Here is a 24,070-nt window from a genome sequence, read left to right on the forward strand (position 1 = left end):
TCCTCGGTATAAAAATCTGGAAAAAAATGCCATAGTTGCCACCCTATTAATAACTAGTTTCCATGCCCCATATTTGTTGGAGAACCTACTTTGTGATGTTTAAATTTTTACCTTAAGTTGCCTCAATTTCCCATTTATTAAAATGGCTGTATTGCCTCTAGAATTAAAGCTGAAGGGGAAAAGCAATTTTTAGCGATTCCCCTTATTCTACCAACTTGTTCTTGAAGCTACAGTCATGCCCAATGTTTCTACCCCCAATTTTTTTTTTTTTCAAACCTTCGACCACTCGAGATATGTCAGCATTTCTGCTTAGTAACTGGCATATTACTACGCGGTGCAAACTATTGATATAAACAGTGACTTGTGATCGATTTTTTTTCCCTTCTGTACTAAATCAGATCATTTCTCCTCATCAGCAACTTAACAAGAACAAAGTTAAAGATGTGACCTTAGGGAGGTAACTAAGGTGGAGGAAATACTACGGCAATACTATCAGGACTGATGGAATATTGCTCAAGTGCAGTGGCTAGGGTCTAAAAGAAACTTGAGAGATCTGGTATATTTCCAACTGAATGTTAAGTGAAATAGCATGTTAAAGTCAAATTACGTGGCTTGTTTAAAAGTCACCCTCTTAACAGCAACCACAATTCTACTGCTTCCTGTTCTTCCATTTTCTTTCCTGTTCAATTGCTTGAAACCCTCAAACAACAAGTTCTGATTCTACAGTATTCCTGTAATTCCTTTCTCTGTGGATTTACCTACTTTTATCTTTCAATGTGCATTTCCATCTTGGCACCATAACAAACAATTCAAAAATGCCATCTAATGCATTATGCCACTGAGCACTGTAGCCAGTGATTTTAAGTGGACTAGATTATCTTCAGGTTGAAAAGAGCGTAAGCTGAAGAAATAAATGTCTACATCTTAACTAAAGGCAGGGGTCAAAACAACTTATGAATGGTTAGTTGGAAAATGCTTTAAGGCCCGACTATCAGAGCTGACTGAAAACATTTGAGTTAGGCAGAGTTGTAATGTTATGTGAACAGTGAGAAGTGTTACAAACACAGTAGCCATATATTTTAATTAAAACAGAGTTTATTAGCTTTTCTTTTAATATAAACATGAGGAAGAAAAACCACATAAGTTGTAGCATTCTTTTCAAAATAAAACTGCAATCAGTACTTGAATTTCCAAGCTCCAAACTCCATAAACAATATTTTTTGAGGTGGTAGATTGTAGTATTTTATATACCATAATTTATCATTTATGTCTCTGTCCCTTAAAAATGATGGAACCTGCAGCACTCAGTATAATGTGAAGCCTTGCTATAAAGAGAGAAAGTACTTCTGGCCCAGAAATGCTTTGTTTACAGGCAAAATTCCTAGGATTACATTTGAGAAGGTAGGAGGAGAAAGATTTCACATAGTTGAGAACACTTTTTTTTTTTTTTTTTTTTTTTAATATTTCAAGTTTAGGTGACATCGTTACCAATCTCCAAAAAGACTGATTACTGGACCTCCCTGCCTTTTAAAGCCTGAGGTAAGGGTTCCTAAGGTTTATATGTTTCCTCTTACATAGAACTTGAAGTGAGACACCTACAGCCAGGTTAACACACAGGATAGAAAAGCTGTTTCGTATCACTTACTCTCCTGTCACTACTACTAGGGTCCAGTTCTTTTCAATTTATTACATGTGAATTAACACTGTTGTTCATAATTCCTTTACCAAATCTAGAAAAAAGAAACTTAGGTGATCAAGCAGGTAAGCAGCCCAGCCTTGCAAAGGACTATTTTAAAAAGAGGAGGGGAGGTATCCCCTCAAGTCTTAGTGCAATTTTAAGCTTTGATACTTGTAGAAGTATAAATGCCACAAACTTATGAAACATCATTTGAAAGTTTAATCGAATTTCTTCTAAACTCATTTAGTTTTGTAAATTTTAAACGTTAAGCGTTTATTGTTTTATTTTTTAAAATTTATGTATTTATTTATTTATGGCTGTGTTGGGTCTTCGTTTCTGTGCGAGGGCTTTCTCTAGTTGTGGCAAGCGGGGGCCACTCTTCATCGCGGTGCGCGGGCCTCTCATTATCGCGGCCTCTCTTGTTGCGGAGCACAGGCTCCAGACGCGCAGGCTCAGTAATTGTGGCTCACGGGTCTTCCCAAGCCAGGGCTCCAACCTGTGTCCCCAACAAGAGAGCCTGCGACAGTGAGAGGCCCGCGCACCGCGATGAAGAGTGGCCCCCGCTTGCCACAACTAGAGAAAGCCCTCACACAGAAACGACCCAACACGCCATTAAATAAATTAATTCATTTAAAAAAATAAAAAATAAAAAAATAAAAGCTTAATGTTTAAAATGTACAAAAGTAAATGAGTTTAGAAGAAATTCGATTAAAGTTTCAAGTGATGTTTTGCCAGTCTAGCATTTATACTTCTGCGACACTGTTCTGGAGTATCCAAGCACACTATATTAAAGCTTAAAATTGTTCTAAGACTTTTGGGACACCTTCTATTTCATCACCGGCTTGTTAATTACTGGACCACCATGTTGGCTGGAATTATGAAAATATCCTTTAACACAAGTATATAACAAAGAGGAAAATCATCACAAAATCAGAAGCACCATTATAGTTAACAAGAAATGCAGCACGGACCCAATAGAAGGAAATAACCTACTTTCTCTGTTTATGATCGCAAACATGCTAATATGCTAATAAGTACTGCCTGCAAAGAATTTGGATGACATGTGTTATTCAGCAGCTTTTTGGTTTAAATTGATTGCCAATAATGACTAGCAGCTTCAATGATATAGTAGGGAGGAAGAACCCTGCAAAACCTAACGATGCTACAACAGTCTGTTCCGAAGTTTGGCTTTATGAGTTGTTAGGAGTCCCATGTTTTTTTTTTTGTTTTTTTTTTGTGTTTTTTTTTGTTTTTTTTTTCTTTTTTGTTTTTTTTTTTGTTTTTTTTGTTTTTTTTTTCTTTTTTTGTTTTTTTACTTTTTTTTTTTTTTGGAGTCCCATTTTTTGATGGTAATACTGCACTGATTCTAAAGGAATATGCAGCAGTATGGGACAGTGAGGTAAGAAAAACATAGAAGTTATATAGCTAGTGTCTTTAAAGTCTAAAAATTTAAACTATTAATTAAAAAACGTCACATAGCTCACAGCTATCAGATATCTGTGCGTGGATTGGGAGCAGATATCTGTGCGTGGATTGGGAGCTTTTAGCTTTGGAGTGGTTTTTGTAACTCTGTTTACAATAAAAAGGACAGAAGAGCGTGTTACATTGACGAGGTCCCGTTCTTTCCTATGAGCATAATCTTCGCTTGTCCATGAGTCTCTTGAATTCAATGTCTTTCTTTAAGGTGAAAATACTAACTTTGCTGGTTTCTGAGCAGGAGAGGTGATATTTCTCCAGTCTTTGTTTCGAGGGGTTTATGATGTTACAACCCCTCACTTCTCCCTTAAGAGAGGATGGCATTGGAGCGCCGAATACCAATGAAATGATCAGCGCTGAAAGACCTTCTCATAGCAGCTCTACACACGTCTTTGTATTTGTCGTCACACAATCTGGAAATGGCCTAGGAAAGTCAATCAGGTAGAACATAGGTATAATTAGGGGGGAAAAAAAATGTTCGGACCTTAAAAAAACAAAAAAAGCATCATTGATAAGCCACACATCTCCATTCGTTTAGATAGTTCATAGTTACTGCTACTTTGGATAGCTGATATCTACACTAACTGACAGTTCCCTAAGGTAATAACCTTTAAGGGCTATGATTAGATTGCTGGGGCAAGGGGTAACTTGCCCTAATAACTTAGAGTTACTTAAAAATTGGCTTCCTAATGATAGGCTCCTAATAGCAATATCATCTGTTACCTACACACGTGATCCTTAAACGTAATGGACATACACTTGGGCAAAATCAGTGTTTACTCAGCTATTCAACTTCTCTTCAGTTTTCATTAGTTATTACATACTCTAAGAAAATTTTAATCAGGTAGGTATGTGCTGAAGGTAGGAGAGGTCTAATGACAAGCGCTGAAAGGTGCTATTTCACTTGCACATAAATTATGGTAGAAAAACATCTTATTCTAAAGTACCACCAAGGTACCAGAGAAAGTATCAATTTTAAATGTGTTCATTTCAGTTGTGAATTTTGCTGTATACCCACCAAAAATCATAAGCCATAAGTATTACGTTGTTCCATGTACGTTACCATTTATATTAAAAACTCATGTACTTTCTATATCCAGTGTCTGAATCCACATTATACCTTCCAAGTATAGGTCTCTCAGGTTAGCCACGGATGCTTTGTCTAATAAACTCATGGGACTGAACTGTGATACACATACACACACACACACACACACACGAACTGCAAGCTGAGTAAAAAACAGTTAAGAGGGAATTCCCTGGTGGCGCAGTGGTTAAGAATCCGCCTGCCAATGCAGGGGACACGGGTTTGAGCCCTGGTCCGGGAAGATCCCACATGCCGAGGAGCAACTAAGCCCGTGCGCCACAACTACTGACCCTGCGCTCTAGAGCCCGTGCTCTGCAACAAGGGCAGCCACTGCAATGAGAAGCCTGCGCACCGCAATGAAGAGCAGCCCCCGCCCGCCGCAGCCAGAGAAAGCCCGCGTGCAGCAGCGAAGACCCAATGCAGCCATAAATAAATAAATACATTTATTTATTTATTAAAAATATCAAGACAGTAGAAATAGTCCAAAACATCAATTTTTTTTTTTTTTTTTTTAAAACACTTTTCAATTTTATTTATTTATTTATTTATTTATTTTATGGCTGTGTTGGGTCTTCGTTTCTGTGCGAGGGCTTTCTCCAGTTCCGGCGAGCGGGGGCCACTCTTCATCGCGGTGCGCGGGCCTCTCACTATCGCGGCCTCTCTTGTTGAGGAGCACAGGCTCCAGACGCGCAGGCTCAGTAATTGTGGTTCACGGGCCTAGTTGCTCCGTGGCATGTGGGATCTTCCCAGACCAGGGCTCGAACCCGTGTCCCCTGCATTAGCAGGCAGATTCTCAACCACTGAGCCACAAGGGAAGCCCCAAAACATCAATTATTAAAAAAAAAAAGACAGTTAAGAGTGGTAAGTAGATTATGTAGGTACATCTGATTAGGGATACAATTTTAAGAAATTATTCATGTATGGTTATATGTAAGTGTAGAGGTTCAAATGGAAAACCATTAAGAACAGATTAAATATGATTGAAAGTATTCTGAATTATGGTTACAGAAGAGACAATTTTTTTTTTTTATAATGTGGGATCCCTGTATAAACCATAAAAGACACAGGAAATATGATGCCAACGGGTCAATAAGCTCTTCAAACTGTTAACAGCTTTCCATTTTCCTAATCAATGCTTAATATAATTTAGCTACAGGTGTGGCTTCGGTGGCTGACAGAAAACCCCAGTTAGTGATTTCACAGCCTTACCTCTAAGTTCTGTGCTCTTTCTTTGCTAAGAGGAGTGAATAGAACATTCAGGTTGTTGTCATCTGCTAAGGAGCGAAGGTCAAAGTAGTATTTGGCATACACACTGAAAGGAACATTAATATTAAACTGAAGTAGCTCCACGAAGTGCCTTTCCATCTCATTCCTGGGGGAGGAGGAGAAGACAAAACCAACACAGGACAATTTTAGTCAACTGGGCTATCTTCAAAAATACCATTCTGAGCTACTAGGATGGCTCTAAATACTGTTTTGAAACCAATAATGGCTACCCAGCTGGATTAATACCCTAATGTTCAAACAAGGTACAGCTATTTGTGGTCCTTTCTGCGTCCCAGCACTTTGAGTCTGGGACAAGGGGGAAGAGGTCATGGCCCTCTTATGCACTCATGCTGCTGACTCAGGGGCTCATTCTTCAGAGTTCCATTAGTGCAGCTGTACGATTCATGCTCCACACTCACTCACGAGGCCCCGCTCTAGTGATCAGTTGAAAGGAATGATGTATGCTGTTTATTAGCTCTGAAGAACTTGCAGACATTTTCACCGGGCTGGTGACAGGAAGGGGCTTACTGAAGTAGAGATGAGCCAACAAAAGGAGTGGGCACATCACCACGGCAACAAATGGATCCATCGAGAGCCACTGCTATTATCTCTGATGGGGGAAAACTCTTGAGGCAACAAGGATTCATCTCAAGTAAATAAATAAATAAGCTACATTCGATGGGAAAGGGAATCCCCCCCACCCCCACCCCCACCCCGTGCATGGGGCTGTGTCAAAGGGCATAATGCAAGTTTCTGTTCACCTTAAAACCTTACTAGGGTGACTTGTCGTCACCATGACAGGACAGGATGCACTTTTTAAGCTTAGGAAGGCAGTAAGATTATGTCTCAGCTAGGCTAAACCCACTTTATGATACGACCTCTGATAGAGCAGTTGTTGCCCCCGGTGTTAGGAGAGCAGCCCAGAATGTTCAGACCTACCGCCCCTTGCCAGGACAGACTGCACACGCCCACAGAGGGCGAATTCAATGAAGTGGGAAAGTAGAGTGCTGGGAGCAGGCTTCTGCTATATGACCATATCCAGCCATTTGCTTGCCAAATGTTTAAGTAAATAAATATAAAGTTAGAGTAAATCTTACCACTTTTCACAGCAATCACTTTAGAGAGTTGATTAGATAAAAATGATAAATACCCAAACAAACATGCAAGTGGCTTATTTTACCATACATTTGGTTTCTTGGTTTTCAAGTGTTAATATTTTATCCATTGGATAAATCAACAAATGCTCCATGTTCTCCTGTATGGAGAGCAGAGTATGAGCAGAAATGAGGTTTCTCATTTGTTGAACTTTAAACCTAACTGAACCTACTTCCAAAATTAATTTCCTGTTCATACGGCCAGAAGTCTATAGAAATGTAAATCAGATAATGTTTTGATAATCAGCTAATCAGGACTTAATTTACTACAGGAATAAATGCACTTCACTATCCCTTTTATATTTTCTCCACTAATACATTTTAATTGTGTGGAAATACAGTACTTCATAGGATTAACATGTCTATTAATAGAGCTTTAATCACTGAAGAAAAGCATTATGCCTACAGAATATGCATCTTCTGTGTTTTTTGCTGTTTGTAAATGGCTAGGTGGCTGAAGAGCCTACCACTTACAGGCGCAGCAAACTGTCTGAACAGCAGCTGCTCAGTTTAACTTACTCTTTTGAAGGGAAATATATATTTAACAAGACACAGAGATGTTAGAAAGTGTTAAGGAAAAGCTGATAGACAGCAATTTTTCAATTCAGACTCAAAATGAGACCATTACAAATAGTAGTCAACAGCAGAGGGATGAAACAAATGTGTATTAAACACTTTGTTGTAATGCTTTCCAACTCCCAAAGATCATAAACAAAAGCAGCCTATTATAAACATAACTCCTGGTGATTCTCCGTTCTACACAGAAAAGCGTTGTTTAGAATTAGTTTCTTCATAGCTGGACAGTGCCGCCAATGCTCCTGGGCTCAATGTCTATGAACACCCACACGTTTCCCTGCATGTTCTCGGATGTTGTACCTGGAACCAGAGCCCCAGTCAGCTCAGCTGCAGATTCTGAGAAAATTTCAGCTGCCATCATGGCAGGGATGGTGTTCACGATTACAAATTTTCCTTCCTTCAAGGGACCAGTTCAAAGACTGATGATAGTGTTGGTCAACGTCACTTTAGTTTCTGCAACTTCCAAAAGTACTTCTATTCATTTCAAATTCATTATCTGCTGTTCCACTGTTTGCTAAGATTGCTACCAGCAATATCACCACGACCACCTGGTTTACATGATCACCAAAGTGGGCATTTTCACCAAAAGCCACTTTGACAGCTACTGACAGTCACTGGTCCCTTCTCTTAGTCACAGCTTTCCTCGCTTCAGCTGTAAATATGCACTTTGGTAATTGTGAATTATCTAGGGTAAGGGGCAAAGGTAACAAAAACAAACTCTTGCCCCTGCCTGCCATCTTGATCGGCCGCTGCTGTCCAATATAATCAAGAGGTGTCCTTTCACATTTTCCTGAATGCCACCCACAAAGACAGGTTCACTGTCAAGCGGGCACTTCGAGAGTCTGCTGGAATTACCTCTCTGGCTCATCCTGCTTCCCACCCTTGGGGCCCTTCACCAGAGCCAGATTGGAAGCCTGGCGTTTCATGCCAATGTGAGCGTGCCATCTGTGAGGAGAACCTGCCTAGTTAACTCAAGGCCCCACAAAGTGCCGCTGTGTTTGCTGAGTGCCCTGGGTGAGGCCCCAGGGATGCTTCCCGGACGACCTGAGAGGTAGGTGTTTCCTAACTCAGCAGACTTTAGGGGAGGAGACAGGAACACAGGGATCTGAAACCTTTATATGTGGCTACCTGTACATCATAGTTTCTGTAACAACAGAACCTCAGATAAAAAGGAGAAAAAGACCAGCAAAAGCAAATACACAATGTGTGACTCAGGTTGAAATTATAACCTGTCAGTAGTCTAGAGGCCCTAAGACCTTAACAGTGGCCACTTGCTTCAAAGACCAGGCATGTGCCCCTTAAAAATGGACTGGACCTGGTAGACAGCTTTAAGAAAGCTGTCAAGTTACTTACTGTACCATGTTGCTCTGGTAGTGAGCTTGTAAAATGTTTGGCAAAAACCACCAGAAAAATAATTTCAATTTCTCAAGCAGAATATTACAACAATAACACATCAAGACCTACCAATGAATGAGGGGAAATACAAATTGTTATACTACAGCTAGATAGAAAGAAGGCTGTAATTTTATGTCTATTTCAGCTCTCTGCACAAGGTAACCTTTCTTAAAATGTAACATTTCGTAAAAATGTAAACTTTATGAGAGCAAATGAGGTATTGGAAAATGGTTAGAAAGTTCACGGTAACCTTACAAACTCACATGTCCTCAACTGTAACGTGCTTGAGGATCTGGCAGTCGTCCACATTCCATACAGCCCGATCGTCCCAAAACTTGGAGGCAAGAAGAATGGCTCCCAAAACAATTCTTTTCCAGTTAGTGGGGCAAATGTCGATCTCAGCATAAGTTAAAAGCCTTTCTAAGTAAACCTGCAAAAGTAGAGCACTGATCTTTGATTTTCGTTCAGTTTAAGTGCTGTGATAAGAATTGTTAGGAATGACAGATTTCATCTCTTTTTGACACCCCTTTTATTCCTAGGTTCTACAAAGACTTTGCTCAGCCAAGCCAAGGCCAGAGGCCAGGTCACAGTTGTAAGTCAGATATTTCTGTGAGTCTGATATTTCTACTCTGCCCGTGTGAATTTCCAACCCAATTTTGGTCACAGGAATGAAAGGACATCTCAGCAAAGGGCATTCTAAAGACACGCATTGTATTATTACCTTCCCACTTGTCAAGGGCAGCACATACAGCCCAGTGTCGACTTCAACTGTTCAGTAAATGCTTGAGTGCCTATCACGTGCAATGTTAACTACAAGACTGGTGGTGGTTGCATGGCGATTTTACATAACGCTTGAGTGTGTAAAATTCTGGTAAGACTGAGCACATCTTTACCTTCTCTTCAGAGTCACCAGTCCTTTTGTGGCATGAACTTGAAGATAAAAACTGGTGGTCAAGAGAGCCTCCCAGTGGCTGCTGCGTGGCACAGCAGGACAGGCAGTACAAAGGGGCTTTACAACTGTCAAGTATTCCCATATTTTAGTGCCTTTTGAAGGAACACACATGCATACAAAGGGTAGTCCTTTTCATATCCCCAATTTTCACATCTCCATTATCATTTCATTATTCATTTCTGTCTTACATAATCTGCAGCTTAGTCAATTCTTTTGGTTTTAAGGTGGGAAGACCTGCCTGTGTCTGTATCCCTGGGGCTCCTCTAAACCTGCCGGTTTGTGAGATGATTTCATGGTTTCTTTTACATGTATCAAATGTCTACCCTACAAAGAACTGGATGGAGTTAACAGCTGAGCAAAGATTAGAGAGGTAAGCTGTGATTTGTTGTTACCTCTGTAGAAGAGTGTATATGCCATTTGACAAAAAGAAAAATGTCCAGTTTGAAAGAGTCTGTTTACTCTCTGAAGGGTTATCAGATTGACAGCTCAGATTCGCCCATGCCCTCCAAACTCTACTGTGTTTTCAAACACGGGTATTGAGATTATATGTTCTTAGTGAAATTCGGCTCCCATTCCCCAAAGAACTCAGCACTCTCTAGTACCCTAAGAACGACTCTCCCCGCAAGGTTCAACTCTCTACTTTATGGGACTCATCAGAGGCACTGAAACGACACTGGCAATCTCTCAACTTCCTCTCACCTTTGTACTGGCAAACTTGGTACACGTGCCGATATTCATTTATCCCACTTGCCCTCCTGTCTCGGAGGAAGCGAGATTTCTTTCTTTTCACTGAAGCTAACTCTCCTATGAATGAAGTTGATCCCACCTCACTTCTGCAGAGCACTGTGCCCACAGTTAGTCTCCTTTTGAACAACTTCTCCCTCTCTGTCAGAGGCTTCCTCCAGTGTGAATGCTTCCATGTCCCCAGCCTGTCCCCCACTGCCCCTAGACGGCGTCCTCAGGCCTGAGGCCAGCTCCTCATCTCCCATCCTCTCCTTAACCCACTTCAGTCAGCCTCCTGCTGCTACCACTCTACAGAGACTACTCTTGCCGTGGTCACCGGTGCCTTCACACAAACAACCCAGAGCTCTTCATCCCAGAGCTCCACTCCCCAGGCCTTCCCTCATAAATGAAAGAGCACTGCCACACGCCCAGTCGCTGAGACCAAAAACCTGCACTTGAGTGTATCCTGCTCCAATCTGTTAGAACTTCTTGTTATCTCTACCTTCACTGGTACCCTGACCGCTTTTCTGTCTGTCACTTCTGACTTGTATCGCTGCCACTGCCTAACTTCTCTGCCTCCCAACAGACTACAGTCTGTTCTCCCCAAAGCAGCCAGGAGAGCCTCTTCAATTAAGAGTACTTTATGCGCCTGCTCCAGATCTGCCAGAGGTTTCCCATCAAACAAATACCTTCTTCCCATGGCCTGCAAGTTACGAGGCCCTGTGCGGTACGGCCTTGTCCTTCCGTGACCTCATCACCTATGCCCTTTCCCTCATTCCCCGCTCGGATCACAATGGCCACCTTGCTTTTCCTTGAACACACAGAACAAGTTCCTGTCTCAGAGCCTTGCACTTGTCCCCTCTGCCCGTAATGCCAGCGTACCTGATCTTCCTCAGTTCAGCCAGGTCCTGGGTTCAAACATTACCTCTTTAAAGAGGCTCTTCCTGAGCTTTCTAGTAAGCCCCTCTAATCACTTTATCCCTTTACCTTGCTTTCTCTTCATGGTTTTTACCACCATTTGAAATAGTCATCTTTTAAAAAACACTCATTAAAAAAAACACTTATACTTTGCTATACACCTGAAACTAACACAACACTGTAAATCAACTGTACTCCGATTAAAAAAAAAAAAAAAAAAAAATTTACGTCTTCCACACTTGCTCCATAAAGGCAAGAACTTTATTTATCCAACTTGTTCTCTCCTCCACCCCCCACATGTAGAAAAGTGACACAGAGTAGGTATTCAGTGACATGGTATTTATGACATGAGCAACTTCTTGGTAGCATTTAGCGTTTGGACCATACTCTCCTTCTTGAACCTCTCCTGGTGTCTCTTAGGGTTCTCTGCTGGGTTTCCTACCACTGTAGCCACTCCTCTGGGGATCTGTCCCTTAAGTGCTGACAGTCCCTAGTAGGATCTATCTTCTACCCACTTTTTATTTTACATACTTTCTCTGCATTTGAACAGCTACACTTAATTCCCTCCCTCTAGCTCAGATTCATGCTCCAATCCCATATATTCAAATGATTACTAGACACTGCCATTCTGCTGTCTCGCAGGTACATCAAGCTTAACTTGTCTACAAAGAAATGCCCCTCTTCCAACCCAAATACTCTCCTTCCTGCATTTCCTAGCTCTCCATATGCAAGCACCATTCCTGCCTCTCTCAAGCATGTGCTAAGCACTCCAAGTGGCCTGTAGCTCCAAGAAAAGGCCTGTGTCTGATCCAGTACCCACTGAGGGGTCTCTTTTCAAAAGGACAAGCCTCCTGTCCTAAATTCTGCCTTGATAGGAGCAGGCAGTGAGTGGCCTAAGTATTCCTTCCCTGCAGACCACGCAGCTGACTTTGCCCCCTACAGGTTTGCTATAGGGAGGAGTAAAACAATCCCAACTACCTCTCACTTGAATATGATTTATTATTCAAATGATAAAATCTTACCATAGGAATTAGGAATGGATGACAAAAAGGTCCTTACACAGCTGTAGCTTAGCAGGCTAACTAGAGTAAAGCCTTCTGAAGTCCTACAGGCACCCTAGTCCTGGGCAACTTCACATGCAGGCAGTAAGAGGACAGCAGAGATGGTTAACACCATTATCCATTATCCAAGGAACAGAGAACTGAGGGCAGTAGTTCTCAGTCAGGACACACATCAGAACTGCCTAGGCAGTGCAGTCTGGGACTCAGCTTCAAACTCCCCGGAACCTGTTTCTGCCTGTGGACCAGAGCGCTCAGTGATTGCCCCGCCCCACCACCACCACACGCGTCGTCTGTGTGTGCGTGTGTGCACTGTGCGTGCGTGTGTCCCCTCAGGTGTGGAAGGAGAAACCAGAAATCTCTCCTGCTGCCTTTAATAGCAATTGTTTTGTCATGAGAAAAACAATGGCAACGTTTTAAATCATAATGATGATTAAAGCTCAAATGTGTATACTTTACTTTCTTTTGATAGGTTTCTCTGAATAAAGTTCTAATGATCGTTTCAGGAACCTACTTTCATTTGGGAAAAACAGGACCATACCATGTGTACAAGACAGAAATTTCTACAGATGCTTTATGAAAGAAAAAATATCTTACCAAAGTTACTACTGCACCTTCAGCAGTTAGCTGTGCGGCACTAGAAAGAGTATGAACAAATCCGTAAATGAATTTGTGTTCAGGATCATGCTCGAAGTATTCCTCTGGAATCTTTTCTCGCTGAAGGGAGAAAAAATGCAATTTAAGTATCCACGGAAGAAAAATACTTAAAAGTACCCTTAAGATAGCAGTCTTCACACTTGGGCCCACGTGCCCCTTAAAATAATTCTGATTGGGTGACATGTCTTGTAGTCTTTTAAATATAAACAATGGGATCCTAAAATACCACAGTGATCCAGTACTCACCACCATTCATTAAAGAAAAATACAGGCACAACCGCAGAAAATTTATGTATTTCCACGTTCCTCCCCACAGAATTCTAACCAAATGTAAACTATTGGGTTGGCCAAAAAGTTCATTTGGTTTTAAGTAAAAATAAAAGACACAGTTTTCATTTTCACCAAGCATTTTATTGAACAATATATTCACTAACCAAACAAACTTTTTGGCCAACCCAATATTTTTAGGCTCAAAAGTCTTGCTGATCACCATATGTCATACTTTTCTGTAATCAACTTTGAAAACACATTTCCAGTGTCCTGTAACCATAAGGCTCTAAGAATGTGCTGTCCTGTACAGCAGTCGCCAGCCACGTGTGGCCACAGAGCACCCGGAGAAGTGAATTTTAAAACTTTGTCATTTTAATTCGTTTAAAATTTAAACAGTTTTCTAATTTTCTTCTTAGAGGCCTTATCATATTAGGTTTATTTACAAATATTTATATTGTTTGATGCTATGGAACATCATCCTTTAAAAAGATACATTTTCTGTTACTTGGGTATGTTTACTTACCTGCTCACTATTCACACAAAGTGCAACTCGGTTCATATCCATCAACCCCTTATACAACACGCCTTCGGGAAAATGACTAGACACAACATGGCGTGGGGAAGAAGACTTAAAGGAAGATGAATTTGACTTCGAGCTGGAGGAAGTAATTTTCTTCTAGTAATTAATTTCAAAGCAAATCAGCATGAAATAAACACAACTGTATAAGAGAAAAATACCACTTCAATAAAACTGACACTTACTGTGAGTGGATGTAATCTCTCATCAAAAATATCCAAGGATCTATCTGCATCTCTATAAAATAAGAATGTGCATTTAAAAAATTAATTCAGGAGTTACTATCTTAGTAAAATATCTGCTAGGAGTAGACAGAGGGGTAGAGGAAGCTTAACCTTCAACGAAGCAAACAGTTTTATAAATTCTTCTCCTGGATTCCACCCTTAGAAAGGTTTCCTGACCTATTTTTACTCAGCACATCACGTTCTGTGAAATCTTTTCTACAACAACCAGCCAGAGTTGCCTCTATAAGCACTGACCCTCCCTAACAGGCAATGCTAGTAAACCAGTATATTTTCACTCCTCTAACCTCACACTGGAATATGCAAGAACATATTATGAAGCAGTGGTGGTGGGCAATAAATTCTTCTAACTTCAATCAATGTGAATATGAGATTCATGGTTTTTTCCCGTTTTTTTCTCTTTAGTTCTTTATATTCTTATTGTGTATTTCTTCTTGTCTCTTTTAAATAGTTTGAGTTAAAAATGTAATTGTCTTTTTATTTTAAAAGAAACCAGGCTTTTTAATTTAAAATTTCACCACACTAATACACTGCGCTCATTTGAACAGCGGTTCTCTAAATGTGGTCTGCAGGCCTCTGGGATTCTCCCCTATCCCCTCCTTCAGGAGGCCCAAGAGGTCAAAACTGCTTTTATAAGAATACTAAGACACTACCTGCCCTTCACATTGTGTGACATTTGCTATGGATGTATAAAAGCAAAAGTGGGTAAAACTGCTGGTTTCTGAGCATGAATCAAGGCAGTGGTACCAAACTGAATTAGAAGTCATTCAATTATTCACTGCCACTTGCAGTTAAAAAATCTGCTTGAAGAACATCCTTGATAAAAGAGTAAAAATTAATAGTGTTCTTAAACCTTGGTCCTTCTTTTTAATATTCTGAATAAGTGGAAAGCATGCATTAAGCACTTTTACATACTGAAATATGGCTGTGTTAAGGAAAAGCACTTGTGACTTGGCGGTAAGTCATTTTTTTCATAGAACACCATCTTTATTTGAAACACTTTTTTCATCGAACACCATCGTTATTTGAATGTACAACTGACACAGTCATTCTTTCAAAAATGAACAAAGTGAGCCTGTCACTTCAAGGAAAATAACTCTAAAGTTATTTGTTGCCAATGATAAAATTCAAGCCATCAAGCTAAAAATATCAGGAGTTTTGGAAAACTACCTTCGATTGTGAACTTGACAACTTCTCAACACTTAAAAGACTTTTCTGGTAAGACTGGTGGTGATACTAACAAAAGTGAGTTTTTGACACTGTCTAAAGAAATGTGAACCAATACTTTCCAAATGACCAATGTATAATATTATAAAGTCAGGTACAGGTAAAAAGATCTACTCAGTATGCATGACAGATCAATGGGTATTAATTTAACATAGTATTTATTACAAGTTCATTGATATGATTTAGAATTCCATTTTAACTAATTTAAGAAACTAGCACATGCAGACTTTTGGTACAGTATCAAAGAATATACCAAATTATCTGAAGGCTTTAAAAATACACCTTTTTCCAACTATATATCTGCAAGCGGCTGGATCTTCTTCATATTGTTTCTTCAAAACAAATGACTGAAGACAGAATAGATATGAGAATCAGCTGTCTTCTATTGAGGAGATACTTTTCTCTCAATATTTTTTGTTGTGGAAAATAGTTATTTTTCATTAAAAAAAAAATGACTTATGTTGAACACTGGGGTTCCCAATCAGGGGTGATTTCGTCCCCCAGGGGACTTCCGGCCATGGCTGGAGACAGTTTTGGTTGTCGTAATGTGGAGGGAAGAAGGTGCTACTGGCATCTAGTGAGTAGAGGCCAAGGGTGCTGCTATATATCCTATAACACACAGGACGACACCCCACAACAAAGCATCATCTAGCTCAAAATTTCAATAGTGCTAAGGCAAACCCTGTTTTAACATACAATGGATTTAATTTTTTAAATTCTCAATTTCAATTTCTAATACAGTAAATTATCAATATAACCCATATAAACAAATACTCTTTGGGATGCTCAGTAACCTAAGAATTAAGGGTCCTAAGAGAAAAATAAATGATTCACTTCTATATTGTAATAAAAGCACTCTAATAATAAAAGCTTATGCCAGTAACATCTATAGTTATTACCTAACACTAAACTTGATACCTTGTAAATTAATTAGCTGGAATAACAAGATAGGTTTTAAAAGAGCTCACCTGTTCTTGATGTGGTAATATATTGCTAAGGTCATACTGTGGAGGAAAAAAAATACATTGTAATAACTGATTTTTATCATATCAGGCCTGAAGACATTTTTAAAAAGGGGTTAGCAAGGAGGGAAGACCTTCCAGAGGCCCAGTGGCCCCGAAATCCTCGAATTCAGAACAGTACCACATGGGTGCTTTCCCCCTTGTTTTAGGTTCTTCAGCTTTTAGCAAAATTAGGAGACCCAAAATGCTAGATATGCTGTTAGAAGGCATGTTTTGGTTGATTATTATAATATATAAATTATTACATACTTCCCCTGTCATTTGTCCTTCTACCCACAAAACCTTCTGTCCTGTACAAGTTATATCTATCTATACACATGCTTAAATTTAAGCCATATAGTAGTGTGTGTGTGGGGGTGTGTGTGTGGGTGTGGTTTTTTTGTTAGCCCCTGCATTTCAGTTGATTTAGTTCGCTATCCACCTCCCCATCCGTTTTCCATTATTTCCCTAAAAGTAAATAATAAAAGTGCTCTATACCAAAATGATTTCAAATCACTTTTACATAATTATTAGAAAATTTAATAGCAAAATTTTATAGCCACAAAACTGATGATAGGTCTAGCTATCCTGAAATAAGCAGTGCTAATAAGACAGCATAATACTACACAGTATCCTATTAATGACAGGTATTTCCAAATTATTTTAAATAAAGTATTAACGAACAGATAGATACAAGTCCTTAGGTAGTCTTTTTTAAGTTACTATATTCCTAAGTTATTCACAGATGTTGTATATTAGGCAACAAAGGGGTTCTCTGGTTAAGTTATATGCTCCCCTTTGTTCTCAGTGTCTAAAATGAAACTCAAAATAATTGAGGGAAGGCAAATCTGAATTTTAGAATAGGTCTATAGAATCTTAGCACTTGTATAAAGGCCTGTAACACCGTTAGCATCAAAGATGGATACTTCTATAGTGCTTCAAAGTTTCATCTTCAAATTGATTTTAAAATCACAGCATTAGAAGTTTTATGATGGAAAGGACCACTGAACCGTAGATGACATTTAATTAAAAAACCCATTTTACAGATAAGGGAACCAAGGCTTAAAACTGACTTACCTAAGGTCCCACTAATTATCAGAAGCAGTTCTCTTTCTCCTGCCCTCTAACCAAATAGTGGCTCCCAAGCTCAGCTGCACACTGGGATCATCTGAGAAGCTTTAAAAACTGCCTGGCTTCTGCTTCAAGATGTTCTGATTTAACCGGCACTGGGTATGACTTGGGCATCAGGACTGTTTTTAAAGATCCCCAGATGACTGCAGCGTGCAGCAAAGTTTAGGGATGAATGAGTTAGGGTTAAGATCGGAGAATCACTCGGGATGCTTTTGTCCATATAATCATGCTTCACATCATTCCCCATCTTGTCAACAGGTGTGTGTGCGTGGGTGAGAGACAGACAGACAGACAGACAGACACACAGACACTGTGTCTTGGAGGCGGGGGCAGGCGGGTGGACTTTGTGCATCCAGAAACATATATCCTGAAAAGTTGCATAAGTGATTCTAATAAGGCTCACCTACCCCACTGAGAACAACTACCCCACTGAAAACTAACCCCATGATAAACATTTTCAAAATCATTCCTAAAAGCCAATTGGCCCTATTAATTTTCTCAGTAAACCTTTATTTCACCAATAATGAATGTGATGAATGATCATTTCTAAAACTTCATGAGAGCAAATTAAAATTTACTGTACTTCCAAAAATTAGACTAGGTCGGGAAAAAAAAGGATGAAACCTTCTTGTCTGAGCAAGGTTCATCTTTTTTTTTTTTTTTTTAATTTTATTTAATTTTACTTAATTTGGGCTGCATGGGGTCTTTGTTACTGCGCGCGGGCTTTCTCTAGTTGCCAAGAGCAGGGGCTGCTCTTTGTCGTGGTGCGCGGCCTTCTCACTGTGGTGGCTTCTCTTGTTGCACGGCACGGGCTCTAGGTGCGTGGGCTTCAGTAGTTGTGGCACACGGGCTCAGTAGTTGTGGCTCGCGGGCTCTACGGCACAGGCTCAGTAGTTGTGGCGCACGGGTTTAATTGCTCTGCGGCATGTGGGATCTTCCCGGACCAGGGCTCGAACCTGTGTCCCCTGCGTTGGCAGGCAGATTCTTAAACCACTACACCACCAGGGAAGTCCCTGAGCAAGGTTAACCTTCAAAGTACTTTTGAATTATATACTGGACATCAGACTCTTTTGAATTCAAAAGAAGCTGCGACTCTAGCCAAAGTAGAGTGGTTTTTGTACCCACAGATTCAGTGTCTTGGCTGAAGAAAAACATTCAGTGATTATGTGATAAGTGCCCAAACTCAGGACTTTAGAGATGGGGCTCAGTTTTTGCTGAAACATGATTTGACTGCAACTATTATTGTAAGCAAGAGAGGAAAGTTACATTATTATGACTGTGAACTTGCTGTCTTTAATTAAAGTAGAAGTTACTGAGAATTTAAATAGCTAAAAAGAAAGCTGGCACATTAAAAACCAATTAAAAATACAATTAGCTTATAAAATTAAGACAACAAATAAAATTAAGGATGAGGACATTAATATTTTCAAATAGCATTTCCCAAACTGTGTTCTGGAAAATCAACATTCATATCCTAAGGAGATGTTAATGTTTCGTGGACAACCGCGAGGGAGGAGGCAAGAAGCTCTGCATCCCGTTTGGTTTTTTTCTCTTAAATAAGCTTGAAAGGTTCATCATTAGGGTGTTTTGAAAGTGCATCTCCAATTGTGGACTATGAGGTGCTCCCAGAAATTAAAGAATAGTTTCCATCATCATGACACTGTTCGTGTCTCCTTAAGTATAAGCCTGACCACAGCCATGTTTCCGAAACCTCACCTCTTTTATTGTTCTCTGCTGTGAGTGATACAGTGTGTTGGAGATATATTTATATATATAAACAAAACTTAAATGTGTCTATTAAGTTAAAACCTCAGTTGAACAAATTTCATCTACAAAGAAATTAAGCTTGAGTGTGTATTTCTTAAGACTGGTTTGATATATTCTCCCCCTCTTTGGGGGACAGGAAGGAGAAGTAAAATTTCATACAGAAAGAGTGCAGGAAAAAAAAAAATGCACAGTGGGATAAATCTGACAAACTCCAATTAAATTTAAATGCAGATTCGCTTTGGTGCCAGCAGGGGACAAGCTGTTCCTTCTTCTAAGAGCAGCTTCCAAAGTAGTGCACATTGTTTGAGGACTACAACTCATACAGAAATAATTGTCTCTAGAAACAGCCAATCAAAAGCACCTCTCTTTCTCATTGTGTTCAACAATGGCTTAGCAACAGAAACGCGTCAAATAAAGATTTCTGGGATTTCTTATTTGCTAACTGGCTTTCCCTTCTATCATGCGCTCTAAGATTAAAATGGAAACTGAAAATTCATATTTAGGTCCTTGAAATCAATCTATAGTTGACACCAGTTTTTTAACCTGATCACTGAAAAGGACAATTCAAATGAATGAACTTATGTATGGCTAGGATGCTTTTAGCGATAAGGGGGTCTGTCACTCAGCCCTTGGTAACCTACTTGTACTCACCATTTTACTGTGGTTCTAAGATTAGGCTGGCTGACCGTGCTGTCATCTAGAAATATTGTTGAGCATGAGCTATACTTTTTAGTAAGCTGCCCTGGAGATACCTGAAGGGGAAGGGAAATAGAAGAAAATGTCACAGTAAGTTAAACCTATCAAGTGTGTGTTTTTCCTTGGTTAAAATGTCAAACGATAAAGCATTAAGATTTTTCTTACACTCCATGAACTGCCTGAGTGTGATATCATGTGCAGCTCTATGGGAAACCTCTATACTCTGACTTCCACAGACGAGCTTTGAGAAATGGGTTATAAAATGCTGCCTTGATATAGTACCTATAATCAAACCTGGCAAGCACCTATTATAAATTACCTTTATAATAATGTAAAAAGTTTAGAATAAGATTTCAGGGTTTTTTCCTTAAGCAATGAAATGCAGCTGAGATTTCCTATTTCTATTCATTTACTACAATAAAACGTAATGCTTTATATAATACCGATGTAGGAGCATTTCACTGCAGTAAATGAACACCAATAATAAATGTATTAGTTCAGGAGACAGTGTGACGAAACAAACGTTTTCCAATCAGAGGCTGGGCATGCCAGGGCTGCTCTATCACTAAAAAGCTGGGGGCCATAAGTCTCTCTGGGCCTCAATTTCCTTATCTGGAGGACAAAAAGGTACTGCTTAAAGATTCTCTCGCATCCAAAAAAAACGGATAAAACAACTCTGAGAATTTAACTTCTCACTTCATGTTTAAGTAAGACTGCCATGACATTACTCAAGTGAGAACCTCAGAGAATACTTGCCATTCATTTCAAAATTGTACTAATTCTGTTCTACGTGTTATTTGACACTCCTGCCTCACCCATGCTGCTCTCTGCCTGCAATGCCTTTTTCTTCCTCCTGTCCCAGCAAGCTTGATCCCATCTGCCTCTAGGATCCCTTTGCCAGCAGGCACACCACAAAACTTCTCACTTTCTGCACACTCACACATCTAATTTACCAACTGTTCCATGGTCTCAGCTGCTTGCATAGTACCACCCTCTTAAGTAAACAAGCTTCTCCAGGTTAGGAAGATTCTTCTCCTACCTCCAGCTACTGAGCACAGAATCTGGGACAAATTAGGATTCGACAAGTGTTTGAGAAATTACTTAAGATCAGTTACAACTGGAGGTAAATCTTACTAAAGGTACAAATTCGTGACAATTTATCTACAGTGGTGTTGGATAGGTGACAAAGAACTTTTTGAGACCCTCTAGAGCTATCTTTAAAACACTTTAGAAGTATCCATTTATTTGTGAAGAGCTCATGAACACGGCAATAGTCAAATACTAAAATGGCCTAAACTATGTTAGGACAACTCTCTTCCTTAAAGTAAGGCCAATAACCAAATCCCAATCACTGAAAGCCACTGGAAGGAAGAGTAGCATTCTTTAATACCACAGAATACGAACAATTTTAAAGCTGGGTTTGGTTTTTGGTTTTTGTTTGTTTACTAATTCAGATGAGCCTTCCTTCCTCCTATTCATATAAAATAGTTTTCACCATGCTGTCACACTCTCCCATCAATGTCCTCCACAAATACATGAAAGGTGAGGCAGGGAGAAAATCTAGTTGATGCTTTTTAAAATACAGAGCATTTAAATAAAAATTGCCAGTATCCAATAATCAGAAATATCCAAATGGCATATATAAAACACCATTTTGCTTGTTTCAGATGCTTTATGCAAAGCCACTTATTCCTTATTAACAAAAAGTTCTAGATGTAACATATTTGAAACAGTATCACTATTTGGAAGACTAATTTCTCCTTCAAGCTAGAAATGTTTTAAACTAAAACTCTGATATGGTCCTTAAGCTATTTGGTTAATGTGTAATTTTAGAATCTCAAAAAACAGATACAGCATGAAAAATGAAAATTCACTCATTCAAATACTTTGATTCTAAACGAAGCAGGTTATCTTTTAAGGTCACTACTATTAGGGTATAATATGACATACACTACACGTAATAAAAGTCAATGCTGACCAAAAATCTATATATATGAGGGGAATAAAAACAGTAAGGAAATGTACCAAAATATAGACTACTTGGTAGAGCTTTGGGTGCTATTTATCCTGTTTTCCTCTATTAAAAACTTTTTTTCCTATTATGAATGTATATTGATTTGTCTTTGGAAATATTACTGCTAAAACATTTAAAATTTTTAATTAGATGTGCTCTATAGTCCTATGGGGGCTCATTTAAGTTGTATCAGCAACTTACAGTCTACTGGCTCGATCCTACAAAAGAAACACTTCCACAGGCCTACTCCTGAAACTATTCAAACTTTCCAGCATCTAGTGTTCACTAAAGGATGGCAGAATTGAAGCCTCTGAGCAAAGCCTAGATATGTTAGCTGCCAGCAGATTACTTTCCTCTCATCTTGCTTGAAAATTTAAGATAACTGTCCTTTATGATTAAAGCCTTACCATTGCTGGCTCACAACCTCAATAAACTGCACTGACACACATAAGGGTATAAAATGCAAATACAAAAAAAACAAACAAGTAGCAAAAAACACTACTGACAGTTTAATGTTCATAGGTATTATTTCAATTGGTCACTGAAGAAGAGTATTTATCTTCATTCAGCACTAAGGACAAAATACATGGACTTTTACAATCTTTATAAGGGGAAAGGTTGCTTAGTAGACTGCAGGTTTAATGGTGAAGACTAGAAAATAATCATACCTAGGAGGCTAGTAAGTAACAACCCTCAAAGCTTATCATTAAAGGTCAAGTACCTGTTGAAATCCTGCCCCCACCCAATGACTCTTCCCATTGTGCCTACCGCCTCTGATTTTAACCCATTAAAAGAATAAAGCTGGAGAGAGCGAGAGTACGAAGTGCGGCAACCCGAGTCATGGCAGGACAGGCATTTAGAAAGTTTCTTCCCCTCTTTGACCGAGTATTAGTTGAAAGAAGTGCACCCGAAGTTGTAACCAAAGGAGGCATTATGCTTCCAGAAAAATCGCAAGGAAAAGTATTGCAAGCAATGGTAGTAGCTGTTGGATCAGGCTCTAAAGGAAAGGGTGGAGAGATTCAACCAGTTAGTGTGAAAGTTGGAGATAAAGTTCTTCTCCCAGAATATGGAGGCACCAAAGTAGTTCTAGATGACAAGGATTATTTCTTATTTAGAGATGGTGATATTCTTGGAAAATATGTCGACTAAAATAAGTCACTATTGAAATGGCATCACGTGAAGCTGCCCGTTCCCCCAATGGCATCACGTGAAGCTGCCACTGAAGTTCTGAAATCTTTCATCCTGTAAATAATTTCCGTGTTTCTTTTATAATAAAGTAATGATATCCAAACTAATGATATTCATTGTCTCTGAAATTTCGTTTTCTCTGTATTGATTTAAACATTCCCAAATAAAAGTATATAAATGAAAAAAAAAAAAAAGAGGATAAAGCTGAAGTTCACTTTTTTCTTCCCCCTTTTCACAAGTTTTGGATACGTTTATTAAGAATCAATGACTTTCACTGAAAAGTCTGTAATACTCCATCTATGTTGCACATTAATGGACAATATGGTAGGGTGAGTGGTTTGAATAGAATTCATACTCAAGGCCTTAGTAGAAAAGTATAATATTCTAATTATAGGTATAATCAAAAATATTGTCTGAATTAATATCGTTAATTATATTGCATTAAACTTCAAACTCAGAACCTATATTCAAAGAATAAATCTAAGTTTGAGTAGACTGACCACAAATCTATTTCCTCTCCCCCTTCTTTCAGATATCATCTCATTAGAATTAAAGGCATTTTTTAAAAAAGCTATACATAAGACAGGATAAACAGCAAATGATTTTTAATGTTTGAAAGGTGAAAAGACTAGATAAAGGAGTGGTAACTGACATGGCAGAACAGAGGAAGCACAACCTTGGTACCTACAGAGACTGACTAGGACAGGAACAAGAAAACCAGTTTGTCTTACAGAACCCAAGGCAGGCTCAGAGTTCAGAGGCGTGGTCCCCAAATCCTTGCAGTGAGGCCCATCAGTTAACGAGTTGTCCAAGTGATGCTTCCAATTAGATCTTAACAGACAGCCAAGGACCATCACGCGTTTGAGGGAAGCCCCCAACAAGTAAGAGATCAAAACAGGAAGAAGGAATGGGACTTCCCTGGTGGCGCAGTGGTTAAGAATCCGCCTGCCAATGCAGGGGACACGGGTTCGAGCCCTGGCCCAGAAAGATCCCACATACCACAGAGCAACTGAGCCC

The 24,070-nt window shown here is 39.4% G+C and overlaps 1 protein-coding gene across 1 annotated transcript; it reads right to left on the reverse strand.

Annotated features, from left to right (window-relative positions):
• Positions 1-2,670: 2,670 nt before the first annotated feature.
• Positions 2,671-24,070, reverse strand: LOC309663341 (cyclin-Y-like protein 1). Its single transcript, XM_082467280.1, has 8 exons — positions 23,785-24,070; positions 19,807-19,907; positions 16,225-16,260; positions 13,973-14,024; positions 12,881-13,000; positions 8,896-9,062; positions 5,451-5,613; positions 2,671-3,578 (listed from the first exon to the last, which is right to left on the reverse strand). Exons 1-8 carry the CDS (start codon positions 23,905-23,907, stop codon positions 3,462-3,464), a joined length of 879 nt encoding a protein of 292 aa, XP_082323406.1. The 5' UTR covers positions 23,908-24,070; the 3' UTR covers positions 2,671-3,461.

Source organism: Balaenoptera physalus (genome assembly GCF_965194825.1).
Source record: "Balaenoptera physalus genome assembly, chromosome: 6".
Taxonomy (NCBI): Eukaryota; Metazoa; Chordata; class Mammalia; order Artiodactyla; family Balaenopteridae; genus Balaenoptera; species Balaenoptera physalus.